The sequence below is a fragment of the Cheilinus undulatus genome, linkage group 3, assembly GCF_018320785.1.
Source record: "Cheilinus undulatus linkage group 3, ASM1832078v1, whole genome shotgun sequence".
Classification (NCBI taxonomy): domain Eukaryota; kingdom Metazoa; phylum Chordata; class Actinopteri; order Labriformes; family Labridae; genus Cheilinus; species Cheilinus undulatus.
The window spans coordinates 28,135,885-28,160,047 of NC_054867.1; the positions used below are offsets into that span (position 1 = coordinate 28,135,885).

General features: G+C 41.5%; 1 protein-coding gene across 2 annotated transcripts; it reads left to right on the forward strand.

Moving 5' to 3' along the window:
- Window positions 1-537: 537 nt before the first annotated feature.
- On the forward strand, window positions 538-23,749 carry b4galnt1b (beta-1,4-N-acetyl-galactosaminyl transferase 1b). Of its 2 annotated transcripts, XM_041781772.1 has the most exons (13): window positions 538-940; window positions 3,637-3,738; window positions 9,248-9,349; window positions 10,908-11,127; window positions 11,221-11,397; window positions 11,816-11,922; window positions 17,339-17,376; window positions 17,468-17,648; window positions 18,769-18,861; window positions 18,987-19,174; window positions 19,258-19,398; window positions 19,488-19,725; window positions 21,933-23,749. In XM_041781772.1, exons 4-13 carry the CDS (start codon window positions 10,916-10,918, stop codon window positions 22,148-22,150), a joined length of 1,593 nt encoding a protein of 530 aa, XP_041637706.1. In that variant the 5' UTR covers window positions 538-940; window positions 3,637-3,738; window positions 9,248-9,349; window positions 10,908-10,915; the 3' UTR covers window positions 22,151-23,749. The 2 variants fall into 2 exon arrangements, with proteins under 2 accessions (XP_041637706.1, XP_041637696.1); XM_041781762.1 differs by lacking the exon at window positions 9,248-9,349.
- The last annotated feature ends 414 nt before the right edge of the window (window positions 23,750-24,163 follow it).

Consider the following 24,163-nt stretch of genomic DNA (forward strand, 5'->3'; position numbering starts at 1 on the left):
CAAAATGATTGGGCGGTAGTTATATATACATAAGAAATCATTTTTTAGACATCGCACATGTCAGCTGCCTTTTCACAAAATACACTCACACATTTGTAAGTTGAAACCTAAGATACGTAGCCCAGCTGGTGAGGCGTGCCTCAAATTATCAGCCAATTTGAGGCGTGCCTCAAATTATCAGCCAATTTCAGGCGTGCCTGAAATTGGCTGATAATATGATATATGATATATATTTTGTTTAATAAAAATATTCTGACAGTTTGATCAAATTCTTTTTAACCGGCGCCAAACTACAAACTGGTGTGGGTAATTTAGAACAACAACTGTTTGATATTTGCGTCTAAATCGATTTTCAAGGCCTATCATTAGTTGTCTGTATTATTTTAGCCCTAGTAAGTATGAAAATAGACTGTAATAGTCTAACCAAACATACTGCCCCCCCCTCCCATTTCAAGCATACGCTCATACATTCCCACACATGATCCCAGACCCACTACACACACAGCCTTGCAGTCTCCCACACCCTATCTGCGCACCATCACTACACATCATTGTTGAGGTATCTTAATGCGCAGGTCCAGTTGACAAAACGGCAAAATAACAGGGATTTACATAAATAATGCTGTACCAGCTGGCTTCATGAGGTGTGTTATATGTTGTATGTTGGAGCTCTGGGATGCTGCTGCTCAGCTGATTGACCGCTGAGTGCTGCGTTTCGGTGCGCTCTCCGCTGCGCTGCTGCTGCTGCTGCTGCAGGGGGAGCGTCCGTCCACAGCCTGCAGTGCTGCGATGTGCGGCCGCTTTACTTGTCTCCTGGCTTCTCTGTTTCTCCACATCTAATCCCATTTACAGGACCACTAAGGACCGGAGTCATTGAGAGGAGCAACCTACATGCAGGCGGGTGGTGAAACAGCTTAGACTGTGCGTCTTTGAAACTGAGGTAAGCTCTTTATTCATATGTTTTAGTGTCCTAACAATAAGCCCGTGTCTCTTGCATTATTTTTGTGGGTATCTTGGCTGTGGTGTACTGATGACGGGGTTTGTACCGGACAAAACGTGAGAAGAATACAGAAAAGGCAGGAGAGAAGTTGCTGTCGATAATAAGCCTAAATAGATGTTTGCACTAAATGTGGCATGTTTCATCATTAGAGGAACGTTACCGAGAGACAAACCAAGCTTTATGTGAAGATTTTCCCTCCTGCAGTCTAAATCACGAAAAGGTAGGCTAATAGGCCTGTCTGAGAGATCGTGTCATATCTGCAGCTAGGCATTTGTGCTCGCTGGTCCGGATTGCTGGACAGATTAATGCATTACTTTGACATCTTTCTTATGCTTGAGGATGATGGCCTGTAAGGAGGAGTCGCTGATGCAGAACAAAAATGCAGAGATTTAATATCCACAGTCTGAATGAGGCAACAAATCTGTCACGCGCACTTTGGGAGGGACCCACTAGGCTGTACCCATGTATAGCATGTCCACAGCTCCCCTCACCTCCCCACTGGCCTGTTTATAGGTTAATTAAAACAGCACAGATGCTAATGCAGAGCGCTGCTTCAGTCTGATTGGACTATGCGTATTTATTCACAACATGCCATATATATTATCCAGCTAATCATCGTTCTTATTCTTATTTCTGCAGCTATTTGGACATGGGAAAAGGCCACAGCCACTACAGTGGGGTTTATAAAGCAATCACATATTGTGCTATTTGCAATTTTAACATTACTTTCATATAATGACACTCTTTTAATTAATTAATTATTTTGTTCTTGTTTGTCATCTTTTGTAGATTTTAATGAGCAGGGCTCATTTGAAAAGGGATTTTTATGGGTCTTTGATGTTTTTGTTAAGTTGGTTACTGACTAGATGATTAAAAAACTAAATACTATATTGGTAAACAAAATCCACAACTTATTATAATCATTGATATTATCAAAAAGTACAAAAACAACATGTTTGTATCTCTTAAAGTCCCTGTAAAGTGATAAAAAAGAAATCTGTGTTTTAGATTTGTTGTATGACAGGCCACTGTGTTATGAACCACAAGGACAAAATTTTGGTCATAAAAGTCGGCCACACATCTTGAAGTTTATAAATAAAGCTTCAAAATCATGAAAAATGAGGCAGTAAAATCTGCTCTAGGATGGTGTTGGGCTGTTGGTTGACTGAAGCCACGCCTTCTCACAAGAAATAAAATTCTCTCAAATTTTAAAAATGCTTTGGATCAAAGTGCAACTTCTTGGCACTGTGCCAGAGCAAAGAGACAGAAGTTGGGGGTTAAATTTACTGTTTTCTGGCCCAAATCCCACTGTTATGATAGTTTTAATGATCCGTCAGCCATCAAGGCTAATAGTAAGGGAAATTTACCTCACAATCAACAAAAACACAGCATGTAGCTGGCTGTTAACTCTCACTGAAGGCAGTGACATCAGCTTGTAACAGACTGTACTGAGTTGAATTGCTCAGTGATTTTATATCATTGTAGCATTTTAGCAGATATTTACCCTGCTCAAATTAAACAGAGCCAGGAAAGATGCAAACAACTTTATAACTGTCTAAATAAAAAATGCAGTCACACGTAGATCTCAGTGTTTTCACATGTTTACAGAAACCTTATTCCAACATATCTAGTGTGTTTTGACACAAAGTTTGGATTTCACTTTACAGGGACTATAAAACTTGTAGGCAATTTCTGCACACTATCTACACTGCACAAAAACACTAGCTACATTTTGGTACCCAAATGTTGCCAATGTTTTAATAGTTTTTTTACAGAGAAATATTTGGTCTTTTTATGCCTTTATTTGGGAGGGGGGCAGTGGATAGAGTCAGAAACAAGGATGAGATTGAGCAAGAGACATGCAGTAAAGGAGCCACAGGCCAGACTTGAACCAGGGCCGACTAAACCACAAAGCCATTTGCATTCCAATGTCTTTATTATTTATGCAGTGCGCAGGACTTTGCCTGCAATATTTGATAACTGAAAACAAGAAATGACCCAATATGGGGTCACTAGGACTCCTAGTATTGTAGCTGTGGTATCAAAACAAGTGTGTCAATTCAGTTTGATTTTTCCTTATATCATGTTAAAGTTAAAAACTCAAATATCGTAACAACCTCACTGACAAGAGAAAGCTCACTGAACCTAAAAGTCAGTTATATAGCAAAATCTTTACCAGCGAAATTACCAGCATATAAAAGTCAGCCCCTTTTTAGCCAAGCAGTGGCCATGCTCATTCTCGATAAAGTTTGATGAACATAGGACATGCATTTCTGTGATTGCTTCATGACTGAGAGAGGAAGTGGAAGTGCTTTAAAAGGAGTGCTTAAAAACATTTCCTCCTTATATTTAAAGAGCATGGGTTGAAAAACAGCCCAGCTGATTGGCTGCTGATCCCATCTGTCTTTCTCTTGCATTGATTTTTCTTACTTACTATGTCACGTTAAATTACCTCCACCACCCCAGCCTCTCAGGATTCCCCATGGGGGGAGTTTGAGACTATGTAAGCAGCTGCTGAAGCACTATATGGATGCATGTTTTCCTGTATGGTTCTGTAGTGAAAGGGTTGTAGATGTGATGTTCCGGGTCCTTTTTTAACCTCATAATAATTTGTTTTCTTGTGTATTTGTTTCTAGATGGGGAAGACACTAACACATTTCTGTGACTATCTACACAGTCTCTGGAGATGCAGATGTCTTCAGAGGATGCCTTTTCACTGATGGGATAAAGGCTGTTAAGTACGTTTTCTTGCTTTTATCAAACATTCAGAGCTGATATTGAACAGAGCAAAATTAAACAAGTTATTAATGAAGCTGTTTTTAGTTTAATGAGGATATTTCAGTTCACAAGTCATCTATACACATACATTTCTTTGTTGTACCAGCAAACAGCAGTTGCAGGGGAGATTTCATACAAGCAGTTGTGTTTTGCTACACCATGACAGGCTTTGTTGGGCACAAAAATGTATGAAATCATAGGAAAAGAAGTATGCTTCAGGAAAACAGTCTAGTTTTGGAGAAAGTTTATGAGCGGAAAGGAAATAAGACATAAAGAAAGAAGGTTTCGACAGCCACTAGGCTCTTGGTGAGATGAGATCATTGTAATGTTTCTTGAGAAAAAGAATAGCTCCTCTCAGAGAATGAATCTCACATAAAGACTTGGCCCTTGACACACTTACTCCCTATCATTAAGAACGGAAATAGACATCTCGTTCATCACTGCAGGAAAGTGAAAGAAAGAGTTCATTATGCTGTGGAAAGTTTCCGGGCAGTGAAACATCTGTCTTCAATGGCTGTAGTTTCACTGACTAAAAGAGAGAGGATAGGAAACAGACAGAAATAGGAAAACAACTTCCAGATGTTTCTTGCATTGCTGTAAGAATTTGCACCAGCTGTTTTTGTATATCTAATGTGGTTAGAGTTCAGGAGTAAGCACAGTTAACCACTAGTGGATATAAAGGCTATAGGCCTCATTTTTTACAGTCATTTTCAAAAATGATGATTCTGCATGTCTTAAGTTATGATGATGGTTTACAGGACAGATTTTAAAGCCAATCTTACTATTACATACAAAATTATGCCAGAAAGTTCAGCCAGAGTTGATGGGGTGGTTCTTTGGTGGACTAAGTTTTGTTCAATCTTGGGGATTCTTCCATGGCTTCAGGCTTTTTGATTAAAAAAAAAAATTAAAAAAAAGAAAGAAAGAAAAAAAATTAAAACATTTTTTCTTTAGTCTGGAAAGTTTTCCTGTTCCAAACTGTGGCAGCTGGATAGTAAAGATGAAAACTCAATTGCTCAGACAGTTGGACTCAAGAAAGAAGTTCAGAATGGTTTACAGTACCTTTTAAAATAATTCCCCTGTTGGATTTTTTTTTTTTACCTTTTTATTGATTTCATAAATCAATCATTGTCAATATAATATATCCCCTTTATAATCTTTTTTGACAAAAAAAAATCTTAAATGTCAAAGTGAATGCAGATTTATACAAAGCAGAATTAGTATTAAACAAAAATAGTTAATGTAAAATAATAATTACTTGTAACAATAAATAATAAACAAATATTCATCCCTTCAAGTTGGTATTTAGTAGTTTCACCTTTGGCTGGAATCACAGCAGTAAGTCTGTGTGGATAGATCTCAATCAGGCTTGCACATCTGGACACTGCAATTTTTCTCAAGTCTTTTGAAAAATTGCTCAGTCTCTGAGATCAGGAGTGAACAACCTTTACAACTCCAGCCACAAATTCTCTGTTGGACTGAAGTCTGGGCTTTAACTCAGCCACTCCAGAACAGTCACCTTATTATATATGCCCCAGCCAGGTCATTGTCTTGCTGTAAAATAAATCTCCTCCCAACCCATAGTTCTCTTGCACACTGAATAAGATTGTCCTTCAGGAATTTTCTATGTTTGGCCACATTCAGTTTACCCTCTACCTTTACAGGTCCTCTAGTGCTAGCTGCCAAGAGGCATCCCCACAACATGATGCTGCTGACACCATGCTTTACAGTGGGGATGGTGTGTTTGTGCTGATGTGCAGTGTTTGGTGTCTGCCAAACATAGCATCTTCTCTGATGGCCAAAAAAGCACCATTTTGGTCTCATCAGACCAAAGAAATATTTTTTGATTGACAGCGGAGTCTCCCACATGACTTTTGACAAACTCTAGGTGAAATTTAGTACGAGTTTTCTTCAGCAGTGGCCTTCTCTTTAAAGCTTGACTGGTGAAGAACCCAGGCAACAGTTGTTGTATGTAAAGTTTCAGCTGCTGAAGCTTGAAACTCCTTCAGAGTAGGTGTCTTGGTGGCCTTTCTCACTAGTCTCCTTCCTGCATGGTCACTCAGTTTGAAAGGACTCATATTTTTCACTATCCTTTTCTCTAGTTGCTTCGAGTGTTTTTTTTTGTCATCATAGTGTAATGGTATCCAGAAATACTGATTAACCCTTTAAAACCTGAGTTTCTGGACTCTTTTCTTATTTTAACCATGAAAGGCCTAGAAAATGTCCTGTGAGTACGTGCTTTTGCCCATTTTTCCACAATACTTAGAACTTTTAATATATGGCAGTTATTTACATTTTACTGCATGTTGGGACTTCCGGTTTGTAGATGAGACTGTAGACAGCTAAAACGAGGAGCTCCCGGCTGAATAAGTTTAAAAACGGAGAAAACCCTTGTAATCATAACTCGACAACGGAAAAATAATTAACATGGATAAAACACATTTTACTGCATGTTAAGAGTGTTTTAACAATTTGAAATGAAAAAACACAAAAAAGGGGGGAATTTTATGCTAGAATCTTAGTGAGAAAAGGGGAAATTACAGTAATAACCACATGCTGACTGTGAAGCACAGTTTTTCAGCTTTCAGGAACTGTTTGAATTTTTCCAATAACACAAACAGTCATGCAGTTATGGTCATGCAAAGTGTGCTTCAACAGCGCGTCATCAGCGACGGACGAGGAGTTAAAGGGTTAACCAGTGGCTGGACCTTCCTGACTCAGGTGTCTTCATACTGAAATTACTCAGGACACATTCACTGCACTCAGGTGATCCATGTTTCACTAATTGTGAGACTACTAGCTCCAATTGGCTGGACCTCAGTTGAATCAGGTCAGTCACTTTAGAGGGGTAAATATTTATACAGTCACTTATTTTAAATGACATATTTTGTTTTGGACTTTTTTTTGTTTTCACTTTGGCATTAAAGAGAATTTTTTGTTTGTTTGTTTGTTTGTTTTTTTGGTGGGGGGGGTAAAAAAAATCTTAAATATATTGACCTCTGACCTATACTGACCTGACCTTTTATTGGCACTACATCAGTTTGTTCCAACTAAGTACCTCAACTGGACAAGAACCAGAGAACATAAGGACTAGTACTTAACTGTACTTCAGATATATCACATACAAAGGAGTGTTGTTGTGCTGAATAACAGCACTGCTGTGATTCTTTAGGCAAGTGCCAAAGATAATCACAGCATTGCACATTTTCAGCATAGCATCTTTACCCAGTGCTAAAACAAGCACTAATTTATAGTAACATGAAATAAATCCACATCAGATAGCTATGTATTTCGTATAACAAAGTCAACTCGCTTCACGACTGAATAAAAACACTTATTTTGTGTGCAACTGCCTGTATGTTTTGATTAATCATGTAACCAGTGAAACAGGCGTCTGTTGAGATTTAGCTGTATCAGCTTCAGGATGGGGAAGAAAAATGGGCCCTTTTATTTTTTGTCTCAAACCCTATGTCCCTGATTATCAGTACCCAGTTAAAAACAACATAACTGTTCACTTCTCGGTGTCCCACTCCAAGTGATATCACATTATTCTCCCAGACTGTTCCCACACTGGGAAATAAATGCCATGGACGCACGTTCGGTGTGTGTTCACTCTGTTTTGTTTGACTCCCCTATGGCCAGAGATGAACATGAAAGAAAATCATCTTACACAAGGAAGCACATAAAAAGTAACAGTTATTTTAAAAGTACATTCTACATGTTGGCTACATAATTTAATAATCATATGTCAGTGTTATTAATTGTACATTAACTGTAATAATGGAGTTAACTACAAATTGAAATATATCTACTCTTTCTGTTGTTGTATTATGGTACTTAATATTTCTGCTTCATTATGTCATAGCAGGCACAGCCTAAGGCTATTTTTTAGGATTAACTGCTATTTTTAAAGCAAACCAGGAACATTGATTGCAAAAATGCATTGGGCAACCTTTCCTAAACTGCAGTACTACTGTATGGGACATGGCATGGAGCCAATCAGTCTGTGGCACTGCTGGGGTGTTATGAAGCCCAGGTTGCTCTGATAGCAACCTTAAGTTCGTCTGTGTTGTTGAGTCTGGTGTCTCTCATCTTTCTTGACATTTCCCAAAAGATTCTCTTGCTGGGGTTCAGGTCAGGCCAGTTGGCTGGCTAATCAAACACAGTAATACCATGGAAAGCACACTGGTTTCTGGTAGTTTTGGCTTCACTGTAGGTATGTTCCAAGTCCTGCTGGAGAAGGAAATCAGAATTTCCACAAAGCTTTATCCAGAAAATATACCATTTCTCCCAGAAATTGTTGCAATTACAAATGTTTTGGTATACACATTTTTATTTCATCTATGTGCATTGGAACAACACAAAAACATAAGAAAAAGCTGAAATTGACATAACTTTACACAAAACTAAAAAAAATACAGAAAATACTTTCGTCCATGACTGTAAACTTGCATAGACTGTGACCTCCTAAAGGCTGACCCGCAATTTCCACATAGGACAACTGCGCTACGCACCGAAGCAACGCAAGTTTGCTCTGACTGAGGGCAAGCGACCTCGCCCACCGGAAGTGGGTCTAGAGCACTGCGCCGCGGCACGCAGCCCTGATCAGCAGGCAGAGATCACAGAGGAACTGCGAGGTTATGCAGGAACAATGGATGATTTTACCTTTTTGGGTCAATTAAACATCATTTCTGGTTTAAGTCCATAATATTATTGCTCCCGCCAAGTACATTAGGAAGTTAAAAGGTTAATGTTTGCTTAAAAGATCTGTGGTTTTATGTAAAATTCTTTGGCGAAATGTTCTCAAAAGTTAACTTTTCAATGGCGCCATTGTAGCTGACTCCCTAACCTCTCTGTGACCTTTTGCTCTCACTGCAGGATGGGAAGTAATGTTGATATAGTGGTGATTTGCGATCAAGAGTCTGTGTATTTTGTTGTATTTTGAAAGAACCGGATATTCTACGCTTGGGACTTCCTGTTTGGAGTTTTCTGATTGACGGGAATTGACATGGTTTGGCAGCAGCGGCCAGCACTGAAAATAGACCTGCTGCATATCTCAAACGAAGCAAAGCGGAGAGGGGCTCCAGGAATGCTCCACTGCTGGACTGGAGCACCAGCTGTGGAACTGCTCTGATGGACTAGAGAGGGAGCGATGTGCTCCGTAGTCTGATTTGCTGGCAGATCGCAGTGCAGTCGCTATACCAGTACATAGATTGGCGGTCAGGAAAGAATAGGCACAGGGTCTTCCAAAGAAAGCAGGGAAAGAAAAGAGAGTGAGTCAGATAATAGGTCCTGATAAATACTCTACAACTGACTCATTGAAGTAAGAATTCGATCGAGGCTTATGTGCTACATGCGCATTCCCTGCAACCCTTGAGGCCAAGCCCCCCAGTCTTTCAATTCTAGTGACGTCCCTGCTGCGAACGTGCCCTGACAATCAGCTGATGACAATCTGTCCAACTTCCACAGTTACGGATGACACATCAAAGCTCCCAAGCATGGCACAAACCCAGTGACACCAGCACAAGCTCAAACAAGTGAGAGGGTGAGAGCAGCATGTCAGCTTAGATGGTAAGCTGAGTTAGTCTTAACTGTTGACATTTTTGATTTGTTTATTTTATTTGTCCCTTATTTAACCAGAAAAACATCTGAGATTATAAAATCTTCTTTTCAAGAGTTAACAAAGTTACAGACTGACAATAAGCAGCCATACATACAAACATAATAGCGCACTAGAAAACATAAAAGAATTTACCCCATAAATCATGCAGGACATCTAAAAACAGATATTCTTGCCTCAATGTCCTCCCGCATCCTCTTAAAAGTGTCCAATGAGATGAAGTCATGAAGGCCCTGGTTATTATTTGAGTATTTAAAGAATCAAAAATAAAGGCTACAAGTGATAAGCAGCTGTGCAGATATCTCTTAGCATAAGGCTTATTGGAGCTGTTTTTATGAGAGTGCAATGATCTGTTAACAAAGACTGCAGTCCACAGAACTCCTTCGCACACTAACTGGTAAAAAAAAATTACATTTATATAGATCATTGAATTACTTATGTGTACATAATCTCTCTCGGAGAAGTTGTTTCAAATATTTTAAAAGAATAAAAACATACAATAAGTTTATGTGGCTTTGTCTTGTTCTCCAGCATCCCCTCCAGCAACCCAAAAAGGGTGGGTACTCTGAGCTGCTGTTTGGTGCATAAGCACAAACAACAGTCAGGACCTGTTGGTGGTATTCAGCCCCTGTCAGAAGGCGCTTCAACTCTCACCTCCGACAGAGCTTCAACCATGTTCCGAGGGAGGCGGGGGACATTGAGTCAGAGTGGGCCATGTTCATGCCTCTATTGTTGAGTCAGCTGAAAGGAGCTGTGGCCATAGGGTGGTTGGTGCCTGTCGTGGCAGTTACCCCCGAACCCGGTGGTGGACACGGGCGGTGAGGGATGCCATCAAGCTGAAGAAGGAGTCTTATCGGGCCTTTTTGGCCTGTGGGACTCCAGAGACAGCTGACAGGTACCGGCAGGCCAAGCAGTTTGCAGCTCCAGAGGTTGCTAAGGCAAAAAGTCGGACATCTGGGAGGGACTCGGAGTAGAGCTACTGCTCCTCTGCATAAAGAGGAGCCAGATGAGGTGGCTCGGGCATCTGGTCCAGATGCCTCCTGGATGCCTCCCTGGTGAGGTGTTCCGGGCAGGTCCCACTAAGAGGAGGCCCAGGGAAAGACCCAGGATACGCTGGAGAGACTATGTCTCTCAGCTGGCCTGGGAACGCCTTGGGATCCCCCAGGAAGAGCTGGACAAAGTAGCTGGGGAGAGGGAAGTCTGGGCTTCCCTGCTTAGGCTGCTGCCCCCTCGAACCGACCTAGGATAAGCGGAAGAAGATGGATGGATGGCTTTGTCTTGCAGAATGATAAACAAATTAAAAAGGCATCTTTGAGTCATGTGTTCAGTCCATGGTAAAAATATGTGTCTTTGTTCAAAAGAGGGTATGGCCCAGACTCTTGCCCTACTGGTTCAACAACCAGTGATGCCGTAATGTTGTCGTTGTAGCAAATCAAGTTTTCTTATCTTTTTCTCCGGAGGCAGAGCCACAGCAACATTTAACTATGTGTATTGCCTTATGTCTGTCAGATTTTAGGATGCGTTCACTAAGAAAGACCGTGTTGCTGGCCGTCCTGGTGTCTGTGGTATTGGTACTGGCCTTACTGCATTCTTGGCCTACCCGGGCTTACACTACAGTGGATGTGTGGCAGCGACCAGGGCTGATAGAAAAACATCTGGAGGAGAGGCTACCAGAACTAGACCACCGATTAGACCACATCCCCTTTCATGTTAGGGAAAGCGTGGCCAGGTAAGAGGGAACAGAGATTTTTTCTTAACCAGGGTTCAACTTAGGCCACATTTCTTCCAACATATTCATAAAGTATGTGTCTGAACCTTTCAGCTTGCTGGCACGTAATGGGTGTGTATGTGAGGGTGAGAGCGGAGGAGTAAACCTGCCCTTCGCCCAACTTTTATTCCCAAGGGTGTCAGCACACCCGCTGCACACTGCCTTTGAGGCCTCTGAGCTGGAGGAGATGAAGAGGAGAAGGGCCAAAGAGTATAAAAGTTTCCAGAAAAGGTAATATTCTCTTCTGTGTGTTTGTTTTGTAATTCTGGTTATTCCTGGCTCATTTCTAAGAAGACTGCCATGTCCCTTTCTCTGTCAGATTAAAACAATCCAGAGCACAGCAGCAGTGCTATTCAGGAGATCAAACTGAAAACTGAAATAAATCATGATCTTACCTCAGTACAGTGGCTGTGTTTATACCTGTTACATGGAATATTTTTTTCTGCATTAACTTTTCCAGTAAAGAACAAATCATAAGGCGGCTGTGCTATTATTATCACCTGATGAATTCAGCTGCCAAAGTGCATCCAAAGAGGAGGAAAAGTTTACTTCAATCAAAGCATACTTGTCACCTGTTTCCAGTGTATGGTTGTGAATGGTTATTATTAGACGACGGCATTTTAATGATGTGGCTTTTTTTTTTTTTCAGGTCACAGACACCTGCAGATGTTCTTGTTATTGCAGAGGCTAACAATCCCTTACAATATCCAACGCAGGGGGTGGATGTACGACCCCTGAGAACAATCATCATCCCAGGTGAGACCTTAGGCCGAGCTGGACTATTTGAACTTATTGATGTAGTCACACAGTGTGAACAAGTAAATTATTTCATAAAAGCATTGGCCACTAAATCAGCTAATAAACAGGAACAGTACCTGCAGACTCTGGCGCATGAGTAAGTTTTAACCAGAGTAACTGTACTTTTACTTGAGTACAGTACCCTTGAACTTTTTCCACCTCTGCTGACTACACAGTACATAGTGAGTAGGGATAAACAATATTATAAGCATGATATCAGTATCGGTGTAAGCTTAAAAAGTGAAACAACAAATCAGCAGATATAAAAATTTCAGCCGATAATTACAACTGATATCTTGGCAATATTAATCTGCCTATATTACTTGTAAATATTGGCCATATGAACAACTAAATTTGGGGTTTTGGGCCGGGCTAACAGGCCTACATCTGCTGAAGTCTTTTTCTTCATTTATCATCATTACTTACTCTTTAAGGCTGGCCACACACTACACAGTTTTAAGCCAGTTTTGAGGCCAAATTTGCCTCTTCCACGATTGTGTAGCCAAATCCTGAGTGGAGGCTCATCATAAATGATGATTTTTCTGAATTAACCTCAAGTGTATGGTATCAACACGATTATTTTACTGCTCCAAATTGCATCGTAGCCTCCCAGATCTTGAATCATTAATATTAAAGATGTTTAACATCTTTAATATAACATAAACACAACTTCACCTTTATTCCAGCCACAATTTCATTCATATTATTTTCATTGTTTTATCAGTGCTTCTGCACCTCTAACAAATGTCAGAACAGACCGTGGTGAAGGGAAAGCAAGCCAAAGACATTGTCATCCATGTTTTTTTTTTTTTTTTGTATTTTTATTTTTTTATCCTGAAGTCACGTTTTAACACGTGAGATTATGTAAAATTCTGTATTTGGGGAATTTGGTGAAGTCGCTGGCAGGTCAGTAGGTGTCTTGTCTTCAGCAGTCTGACGGTCTGGCTGAGTTGTTAAGCGTGTGAAGTCAGAGAGAATTTAAGATGAAAAATATTAGCCATGTGGCTTAGGAATCAAGATGAGTTTAAGGGTATCAGTCAATTGGTAGAGTACACAAAATCTCCCTTTATGCCGATGACCTGTTGCTGTTTATTTCAAACCCTACATCCTCCCTTCCTCCAATATTGTCAATTTTGGACCAGTTTGGACGTCTAGGAAGGTGTTCCAGTGATTCATATGGACATATCAACACACTTGGTACTCAGCATTCTGTGGTGCTTCTCTTCTGCACTGAACTTTATTTTGGCAATTTCCGGTTCCCGTTTGGTTGTGGTGTTCGCTAACTTCACTGTGCTTCTCCTGAGGCTCCCTCTCCCCTGTGGCGCTGAGGTTGACTGTTCTCACCTGTCTCTGATCTACAATCAAGCGGACCTTAAGAAGCCTGCAGAGCCTCACCTCAGCGCCAGAGTATTGCCAGCTACTCACCAGTGGTAACCTCCACTCTCAGGCTCACTCAGTATTTCGTGTTTGAAACATCTCCAGTGCTTTTTGTGAACTTGTTGTTAACCCTGCCTCTCCTCCGTCTCTTCCAGTGCCTCATTCCGTGCCTCACCACAGCTCAAACTCAGCACTCTCTCCACAAACTCCCATTCCCCAGATCAGCAGACCCACCCACACACACACACACACACTATTACTATTGTCAGTAAATCTGTTTAAACTCGTCATTCTGGTCTGCATTCTGGGTCCACAACTCCTACTATACTACAGAATGCTCTGGCCAGCATGGACCCCACAGACTAGGACCCGATCAAGACAGCCATAACTCATCAAGAACTACAACTAGGACAACACAAAAACATACTCCGAGGAATTGTGGAGAAACTAAAAACCCTCAGCACCCCATTCTCCAACCTCTCAGACTACCTTCACACAACCAACCCACCACACAGCGCCCCTGACGAAGACCCTTCTGAGACTACTGCATCCACCTCTGCTCCTACTGCCCCTCCCCAACCTCTCCACCCTCACAAGGAACCCTTTGTCCCTCCCCCTGAGCCATTCTCTGACTAGATAGGTGGCGATAGTGTTTTTTTAAATACGTTGCTCATTAGTTTTTGACCAGCAGCCCAGCAGCTATCCTTCAGACAAAGCAAAAATAGCCTAAGAAATCAACTTTCTACGTGGTAAATGGGCCACTGTAGGTTGGGAGCAGGGATCTCCTGTTTTAGCCTCCTTTCCCGTATTTTCTAGCGAATTTTGTAGTTTTTGATCACCCCCTACAAGGCCAAGAAGCAGCTAAGAGATAATTCCCTTTTTCAGGGCTCTCAGTCAGTCAGATTTTTTTTTAGATTTCCGTATCATAGCCTCAGAGATTGGGTGGGGGGAACAAGAACTCAAGGGAGTATTCTTAAGAAGTCTATCTGAAGAACTCAAAGACGAATTGGCCTTTCGGGACAAGCCTGATTCTTTAGAGTCCCTCATTGCTCTTTCCATTAAAATAGATTATCACCACAGGGAGAGACAGAAGGAGAGAGGACAGCAGAGAGCAGTCAGATCCCATAGTTTGGCTTCCCCTTCAGGTCAGTTACCCACTTCTCCACAGAATTCCCAAAGACCAGGTTTGCCAGTGAAGGAGGGCACACTGGTGAGCCAAACCTCTACTTTCCCCAGCTCTCCTACTCGGATCTCTGTCCCTTCCTGCCTCCTGTGGGAGAAAGATTCATTACCCCTCAAAGTACTAATTGACTCTGGAGCAGATGATAATTTTATACAAGATGATTTAGTGAGACAAATGAACATTTCCCTCAAACCCCTTTCCTGTCCCAAAGACATCACAGCGCTGGATGGAAGGCTTATAACTAAAGTTAGCCATCACACCGTCCCTGTAACTCTCATCATCTCTGGTAACCACAGAGAAGACATCCAGCTCTATGTCATTCCCCTCTCCTCATGCCCCCATAGTGTTAGGTCTCCCCTGGCTTCAACTGTATAATCCCCAGTTAAACTGGAAAACAGTCTCCATAGCCAACTGGAGTATTCATTGCCATTCACACTGCCTTCGCTCAGTCAACCCCTTTTCTCCTCATCCCCTTGTCACTCCCTCTCAGCCTGATCTCTCAGCCGTCCCTCAAGAATATCATGACCTGGCTCCTGTATTCAGCAAAGAGCTAGCCATCTTGCTACCTCCACACCACCCCATGTCTGTGCTATTGATCTCCTCCCTGGTGCTCCCCTTCCCAGCAGTTGCCTGTACAACCTGTCACGCCCTGAGAAGGAAGCCATGGAGACGTACATCCAGGATTCCCTAGCCTCTGGGCTCATTTGTCCCTCCTCCTGTCCTATGGGAGGTGGATTCTTCTTTGTTAAGAAGAAGGACTCATCCCTACGCCCCTGTATTGACTTCCGTGGTTTAAATGACATCACTATCAAAAACAAGTATTCAGTCCCCCTCATCGATCCCTCTTTTGAGCCCCTAAGATCTTCACTAAATTGGACCTCAGAAAAAGCCTACCACCTCATCCAGATCAAGGAGGGGGATGGGTAGAAAACAGCTTTTAATACACCTCTTGGACACTTCGAGTACCTGGTTATGCCCTTTGGCCTCACAATAGCCCTTAATGTGTTCCAGGCCCTGATCAATGACGCACTTCGTGACATGTTAAACCGCTTCGTGTTTGTTTTACCTGGACGATATACTCATCTTCTCACGCTCCCTGGAGGAACCCCAGTAACACGTTCATATCGTCCTCCAAAGGCTCCTAGAGAACCAGCTTTACGTGAAACCCGAAAAGTGTGAGTTCCACTCCTCTTCAGTGAGTTTTCACAGATGTATCATCGCTCAAGGACAGTTACAACCGGATCCAGTGAAAATCAAAGCTGTTGCCAATTGGCCCATCCCTACCACCCGCAAAGAACTCCAGAGATTCCTTGGTTTCGCCAACTTTTACAGGAGATTCATCCATGACTACAGTAAAGTGGCTTCACCTCTCACCAAACTCACCTCCTCCAGCTCCCCCTATTGGTGGTCACCTGAGGCTGCAGCCACGTTCAGCCACCTTAAGGCACTCTTCACTACCGCTCCGGTGCTGAAACATCCTGACTCCTCTCTTCAGTTTGTGGTAGAGGTGGACACGTCTGATGCTGGAGTGGGAGCCATCCTATCTCAATAAGACCCCTGTACTCAGAGATTACACCCCTGTGCTTTTTTCTCTTGTCATCCGTCACCTGCGGAGAAAAATTATGATGTGGGAAATAGAGAGTTGCTGGCTGTGGTGTGGGCCCTGCAGGAGTGGAGGCACTTGCTGGAGGCTGCCCAACATCCTTTCATTATTTGGATTGATCACAAGAACCTTGCATACCTGCGCACCGCCTGTTGCCTGAATCCTTGTCAGGCTCACTGGGCCCTCTTCTTTAGCAGGTTTAATGTCACCCTATCATACCGATCCGGCTCCAGGAACATCAAACCTGTCACTTTTCCGTGTCCATTCCCTCTTACCTGACTCTGATAAACCCAGCCTTATCCTACCTCCCTCCTGCATAGTCAGAGCTGCCTCCTGGGAGATCGAGGCCATCGTCTGAGACGCACAAGCCCGACGACCGGACCCTGGTACTGGACCCTCTAATTGAATGTTCATTCCCGATGCCACTCGTTCTCAAGTGCTTAAGTGGGCCCATTCATCAAAACTTACCTGCCATCCTGGTTTTCAACGTACCCTTCAGTCTGTGTGCCAAAGCTTCTGGTGGCCTGGTATGACCAATGACACTCGTCAATTTGTTGCTGCCTGCTATGACTGTGCTCGTGGAAAATCTTCTCACCCACCCCTGCTGGTTTGTTGCGCCCTCTGCCCATCCCTAGTCACCCTTGGTCCCATATTGCTCTGGATTTTGTCACCGGATTACCCCCATCTGACAGTAACACTGTTATTCTCACCATTGTGGATAGATTCTCCAAATATGTCCATTATGCGCCTTCTGGTCTGCATACTCCACCTACACTACATATTCAACCGATTGTTTTTTTTACTTTTCTGTAATGTCCGAAAAAATTAATAAAAACATTTGGGGGGAATTAAGGAAAAAAAAGTTCCAAATTTTTATTACCAGTGATAATAGGGGGCCCCTGAAATCTGTCTCTTCAGCCATAAATGGAAAGTAAGCTGCGTCTTAGCATTTGCAATTATCAAGCATATGTTAATCTACATTGGATTTGTTTGACTATCTTTAGTACAGTAAAGGTGAGGCATATCAAAGTAGTCAAGTCAGCCTTGACACCTCAGATCTGTGAGAACTGGGAACAAAAGAGGACTGTCCCGAAAAGTTTGTTTTCAGACTTTAGGACATTTTAATTTCATTTCTGCCACTAGAAGATTGATTAAATGCATCCCTGTCACTGTGTTCTTCAAGTTTATTATGTATGATCATATTCTTTCAGGTTTGGCCTTACATGACCTTCCCAGAGACCACTACTCAGTGAGTATTTCAGTTTGTGTTTTATTACCTTTCCCAATTCTTGCTACCAGCAGCCATTGAATCATTTTTCTTTTTTTTCATCCCCCTAAAGATAAACATCACTGCCACGCTGGGAACACTGAATGTGGCTGCAGAGGTGGATGGGGTAAAAATCAAAGGTGATGGTGAGATGCACATGACTTTGTCGAGCATCCTCCTGCAGAACCTGAACCGACAGCTTCAGTTTGTCACATACACAAACACGTTGTTCCACCCGAACACCGCAGACACAGGTGAGGTTTTTGAAAGTCTGCTTTTAATCTCATCTGCTTTCTAGGCTTTTAGTTCGTACTTTTTGCAGATTTTCCACTTGTTAAAAAGGTTTTCAGTGCTGGGAGCATGCTTGTTCTCTTTCTTGCAGAAAGTCTATAAAGTAGATTGTGACTTCTATCATTTCTGTACAATTAAAATGAAGCTGTAGCTAGAAAGGGCTAAGCTTAGTAGCAAAGTCACTAACCAGGAGGAAAGAGCTAAATTACAGCAACTCTGCCTAAAGATGCACTTATTATGTTTAACTTGTTCCATATTTCAACATCTATCTTTAATACAAAGAAGCAGATAGCATTCAGCAGCAGCCTCTGCTTTGATGCTTTCTTGCTCTTTCACCACTTTGTACATCAGGCTGAAAGCAGCAGACAGCGCTGACTCTGGCTTCACTTTTTATGTTAAGTTTTGGATGGATCGAACATATATATTATATATTTTGCCACATTCATTTCAGCGCCTACCTTTACGAGCCTTCCAAGGCAAGCTGCCAAGAAGTATCCCCACAGCATGATGCTACCACCACCATGCTTCACAGTGGGGATGGTGTGTTTGTGGTGATGTACAGTGTTAGGTGTCCGCGAAACATAAACTGTTTCTCAAAGTCCAGGATCTTTCCGAAAGAGGAAGGATCCTCCCGAGTCAGGTCCCTCGGACGGGAGGCCAGAGTCCTCCCAGGCAACTCTTGAACACACATTTGGAACAGGCTAATAAGTGTGCGTGATTACATCATAAGAATGGTCCTGCCCATATAAGAGGCAGCAGAAGAAATCAGAATGGGAGGGGTACTAATAACAACAGCATAAAATAATGAAGATAACATATTTACAGTGGATCAAGACATTTAAAAGTGTATTGAGTGCTTGAGGACCCAACTTCCTGCTGATATTGCGCCATTTATTTTTGTGCATTGTGTGCATTGGATTGTGGCTAATTGTGGGTATGGCTTCGGTTTTATACAACATAAGTAAATTGCAAGTAGTCTTAACATATATTTAAACTGTGGAATAATACAATTGTCCAAAAATATTTGATCATTAAATTTCTTATCAAAGTAATTAAAAATCTTTGCCTCTAATCGTCTTTCAGTGCAGTTTGAGACAGAGGGGCATCAAGCTGTCTTCACGATCAAGATCCGTCATGGTGCAACACCCAAACTATATAACACTGGATCTAAAGGAGGTAAGCCAGACCTCCTACACATAAGAAAAAAAATGCTTTTTTACCACTGCACTGCACAATGTGACTGCTTCTTGCAGAACACTTTTTGTTTTAAAAAGCGGTTATTCAATCTCTCTTGTCTACAGAGTACAATGTCAGTGCTCTCGTTACCATAGCTACAAAAACCTTTCTGCGCTACAATAAGCTGCAAGATCTGATCGACAGCGTGAGAAGATACTATCCTACTGTCACCATAGTTATCGCTGATGACAGCGAAAATCCCAAAACCATCTCTGGGCCTTACATTGAACATTACATTATGCCTTTTGGGAAGGTAGGAACAAAGAAAGTCTTTTTATTTCACATCTTTGTTGTCTGCATTGATGTTTGATCAGCGCTCTGTGTTATGCCTCTCAGGGTTGGTTTGCAGGTCGAAACCTGGCTGTCTCTCAAGTGACAACGAAGTACGTGCTGTGGGTGGATGATGACTTCATCTTCACAGCCAACACCAAGCTGGAGAAACTGGTGGATGTTTTAGAGAGAACAACTCTGGACCTGGTGAGGAATAAACTGTTTGTTCTCTAAGGTGGTCTGCTGTTTGGAGGTTTGAGTCACTTCAATGTGTCTGTGTGTTTGTGTGAGTCTAGGTGGGTGGTGCGGTAAGGGAGGCCACAGGTTATACAGCCACCTACAGACAGACTATCTCCATCGAGCCAGGGGAGGAGGACGGAGACTGTTTACACATGAGGAGAGGGTTTCATCATGTCATCCAAGGCTTCCCAAACTGTGTGGTCACTGATGGGGTCATCAACTTCTTCCTTGCTCGCACAGACAAAGTGCAGCAGGTTGGCTTTGACCCACGTCTGGCCAGGGTGGCGCACCTAGGTCAGTATATCGAGTGACGAGTCTTCTTTCTCTTTTTCTTTCTTTCTTTCTTTTTTTTTAAATTTGGCATGTCTCATCTACAAACATATCAAACATGCATTTCTGCCACAAGTACCAAAAAAGTCCCTTCCAAAGTTGTCTGTACAGTGTCTAGAAAAAGTATTCCGCTCCTTAAATATTTAACTCTTTTATTGATTTTAGAAATAAATCATGGTCAATCGCATTTGGCTTTTTTAGCAAATAAAAATACAAAAAAAACCTCTTCAGTGTCAAAGTGAAAACAAATTTCTACAATGTAATATCAATTAATTAATAAAAATATGTGATGTAAAAAAAGTGACAGCATAAATATTCACCCCCTTTAAAGTGACTGACCTAATTCAACAGAGGTCTTACCTGTTGGTGCTAGTAGTCTCACAATTAGTGAAATGGGGATCATCTGAGTGCAGTAAACGTGTCTCAAGTGAGTGTAGTATAGAGACGCCTGTGTCTGGAAGGCCCAGTCACTTGTTAATCAGTATTCCTGGCTACCATTACACCACAAAGAAAAAAGAACACTCCAATCTACTCGGAGAAAAGGTTATTGAAATGTCTAAGTCAGGAAATGGAAACAAAAAAATATCCAAAGCACTAAACATCCCCTGGAGTTTAGTTAAATCCATCATCAAGAAATGGAAGGAATCTAGTGCATGTGTAAATCTGCCTAGATCAGGCCGTCCTCACAAAGTGAGTGACTGTGCAAGAAGGAGACTAGTGAGAGAGGCTACCAAGACACCTATGCCTACTCTGGAGGAGTTGCAAGCTTCAGCAGCTGAGTTGGGAGAGACTCTGCATACAACTGTTGTTCAGGTTCTTCTTCAGTCAAAGCTTTATGGGAGTGGCAAAAAGAAAGCCATTTTGAAGAAAACTAGAATCAAATCTCAAACAGAGTTTGCCAAAAGGCATCTGGCACATTTCGTGGTCAGATGGAAGAAGGTTCTTTGGTCTGATGAGACCAAAATGGTGTGTTTTTTGCATCAGGCAAGTTTGGCAGACACCAAACATTGCACATCACCACAAACACACCATCCCCACTGTGAAGAATGGTGGTGGAAGCATCATGCTGTGGGGATGCTTTTCAGCAGCCAGCCCTGGAAGGCTTGTAAAGGTAGGCGCTGAAATGAATGTGGCAAAATATAGGAAAATCCTGGAGGACAATCTTATTCAGTCTGAAAGAGAACGATGGGTTGGGAGAAGATTTTTTTTCCAGCAAGACAATGACCTGAAGCATACAGCAAAAGCTACACAGAATTTATTTAAAGGTGAATGTTCTGGAGTGGCCAGACTTGAAAAGGGCTCATGCCCGATCCCCATGCAACCTGACAGAGATTGAGCAGTTTTGCAAAGAAGAATGGAGTAAAATTGAGGCATCCAGATCTGCAAGCCTGACTGAGATCTATCCACACAGACTCAGTGCTGTGATTGCAGCCAAAGGTGCTTCTACTAAAGACTGACTTAAAGGGCATATATCTGGGGAGAAGAGGGGTTTTTTTTTTTGTCTTTTTTGTCAAAAAAATGAATCCAAATTATATTGACCATAACTGATTTATAAAATCAATGAAAGAGTAAAACATCTACGGGGTGAATACTTTTTAGTACTGTAGTATGGCAGAAGTTGAGGGCATTAAATAGACTCTACAGAAATGCTCAATCTTATTGCTGATGGTGTTTGCTTTTGTTGGTCACAAAATGGAATCAGTATCCATTCTAGTCTGTTTAATAACCAGCTACATCACATCTCGTTAGTTTTTGAGATAGTATCATATACCAAGATAAAACTGCAAAACAATTAGAATGTGCAATTTTCTTATCAGCCAATTCAAGTATCCCAGAAGCTGTGCTTCATCATTAATAAACTGAATTAATGTGCCAAATCAAATTGAATTATATTTCAGTTACATGATCTGATATCCAGTTTCTCTCTGTTCATAACTTGAAGGTTGTTTAAATCCTGTTTTATTATGTCATCACGTTTCAGTGGTTGCACGGTTAAGTCAATATTTGTCAAGATATCCTCTAGCTTAATGCTTATTGCTGATTTATTTTATGTTATTATCTGATCTACTTTTTGTCTGTTGAATCATCCATAACAGTAGAAATTATGTTTGTTAGGGTCTAAATGTTTCAAATAAATATCAAGTTACTGTTTTGAATGTTTTGTTTGGCAGAGTTTTTCATCGATGGCCTGGGATCCCTGCACGTCGGCTCCTGCGATGATGTCATTGTCAATCATGCAACCAAAATCAAACTTCCCTGGGTCAGCCAATCAGAGAGCGACAAAACTTATGCCAAGTTCCGCTACCCGCCGGCCTCCTCCGACGCCACACACACGAAAAATGGCCTCTTGTTCTTCAAGAACCGATTCCAGTGTTTGACTCATAACTAGTCCCTGTTGTTTTTATCCTGAGGGTTCCTCTGCTCTTCCTTAGTTGCCAAAGATGTTCTCCTCCACTGCGTCTCATCAGATAAGATTTCAGACAAATGTTTTGGTGGGTCTTTTTCCTGAAAAACAGACAAGAGATTTCTGGCATATATTACCTTCTACATTTCAGAAGTCAGATATGAAAGTTCAGTCTCTTGCTGAGTGGAAACATATCCTCTTGTTTACACAGGCCCAGTTCAATACTCCCTCCTTCTTTATGGATTTAAGATTATGAGGAGAATTTTCTTTTGTCTGTCAAATCTTATCTGGCTGTACATCCTAGAGTTGACAGGCTTTGGGGAAAAAATGGTAGCATCTTTACAGTCAGAATCACTTCATTGTCATTCTATGCTGACGTGAGAAGAGGTACGCGTGTCCTTCAATTTGCACTATCCAACCAGAACAGGCTTGGGAAAAGCAATAGTGACATCAGAGCGCCTGCAGACGATGACTCAGCCTTAGTGAGGACAAAAGGGACTTAAACCTGAAAGTGACAATCCTGTACACACAGAGCAAAGGTATCCTCCTTACCAATGCCACATGAAGAACGCACTCAGAACTTTTCCACCTGTGGTACCCGCGCTCTTTGTGCCAAAGGTTTGGCTGCAGGTTTTGGGGTGTTTAATCCTATTTGTTACCTTGTTCTTCTGCCAACCCATGTTTTTTTTTTTTTAAATCCCAGAGTCCTCAGAGTCGTTTGAAATCTGTTTGTTTTTATCCCCTGCTGTTTCCCTGAAGACGAGAGGTGTTTCTGTCCCGCATAGCTGACAAGAAACGATTTAAGTGATACATGCTGCCTAAAAGAGAAGTCGAATGAACCAAAGTGCATGATTATTTTTCCTCATTATGAGAGAAAAAGAGGAACAGAAATTTAATGAGAAGAGGATGATGGACTCACACCCAAAAAGTCAAAGCATGGAAGAAAACACTGAGAGAACAGGTGATGAGACGATGCCCTTTCTGTTCTCTTCTCTGCAGAGAGCTTATGTACGTCAAAGACTGAAACACTTACGCCTGAAGTGATGATGCTGTTCTTTTATACCATGGCCTTTAGATGGCGCCCTTGTATCCCTCTGTTGTATTATTTGTTGTTCGCAAAGAGGTGCCAGATTTATCTTCAGATGTTTTCTTAAATCTTAAGAGAGATATTTTAAAGCTATTTTGTGCAAGGTTTCTGTCATGGATTTTCATGGATTTTTTTCTTCTCTTTTTCCGTTTTTTTTTTTTTTTTTTTTTTTTGTGCACCAAAATGCAGCATCAGCTCTGTCTGTGGACAGGAGTCACAACCAAACGTAATCATTGACACCCAAATGAAATGCTTTTGTGTAGTCGTGTGTTTAAAATCCATCTCATGTTAGGGTTTGTAACAATCGACAGATCTGTAGCTGAGCTGAAACCCGTTTTTATTTTAAAGAGAAAATACAGCATTGACATGTATTGTACCACACTGAAAATTTACTTGCCTGCTTCACTCAAAATGCACCACTGTATGTCATTCAATCACAGCATTTTTTAATTTATTTATTTACAGTGTTGACAAATAAAAATGTATGTGCAAAAATCTTTCATTCCCAACAAGAAGAGGCTTTGTGAAGGTCTTGGCTGAAAACATACATAAATGTGTTCAGTGGGGCTCTCCAAGTATCAAGAGTGTCAGTGTTTGTCTAAATGTTGGACCAATCACAGACTCAGATTCTAGGATTTAATAAGTCAAGGACTCTTTATTGACATTTTAAAACACGTGTGTTTACTTGAGGAACAAAACTTAGTACTGAGGTTCTGAGGTTCTGATAAAATCAGCTCAATAAATACTAAAATCAGCTAAATAAATACTTAATTATGCCAAATAACTACTAAAATCAGCTGAATAAATACTGCGTGTAAGATCCACTGAATGAAGCCCCCAACTTGACGCTCCCACGAAGATTCCTTTTCGTTGGTTTTAGTCTTGATTTTCACCTGACGTACAAGACCTTT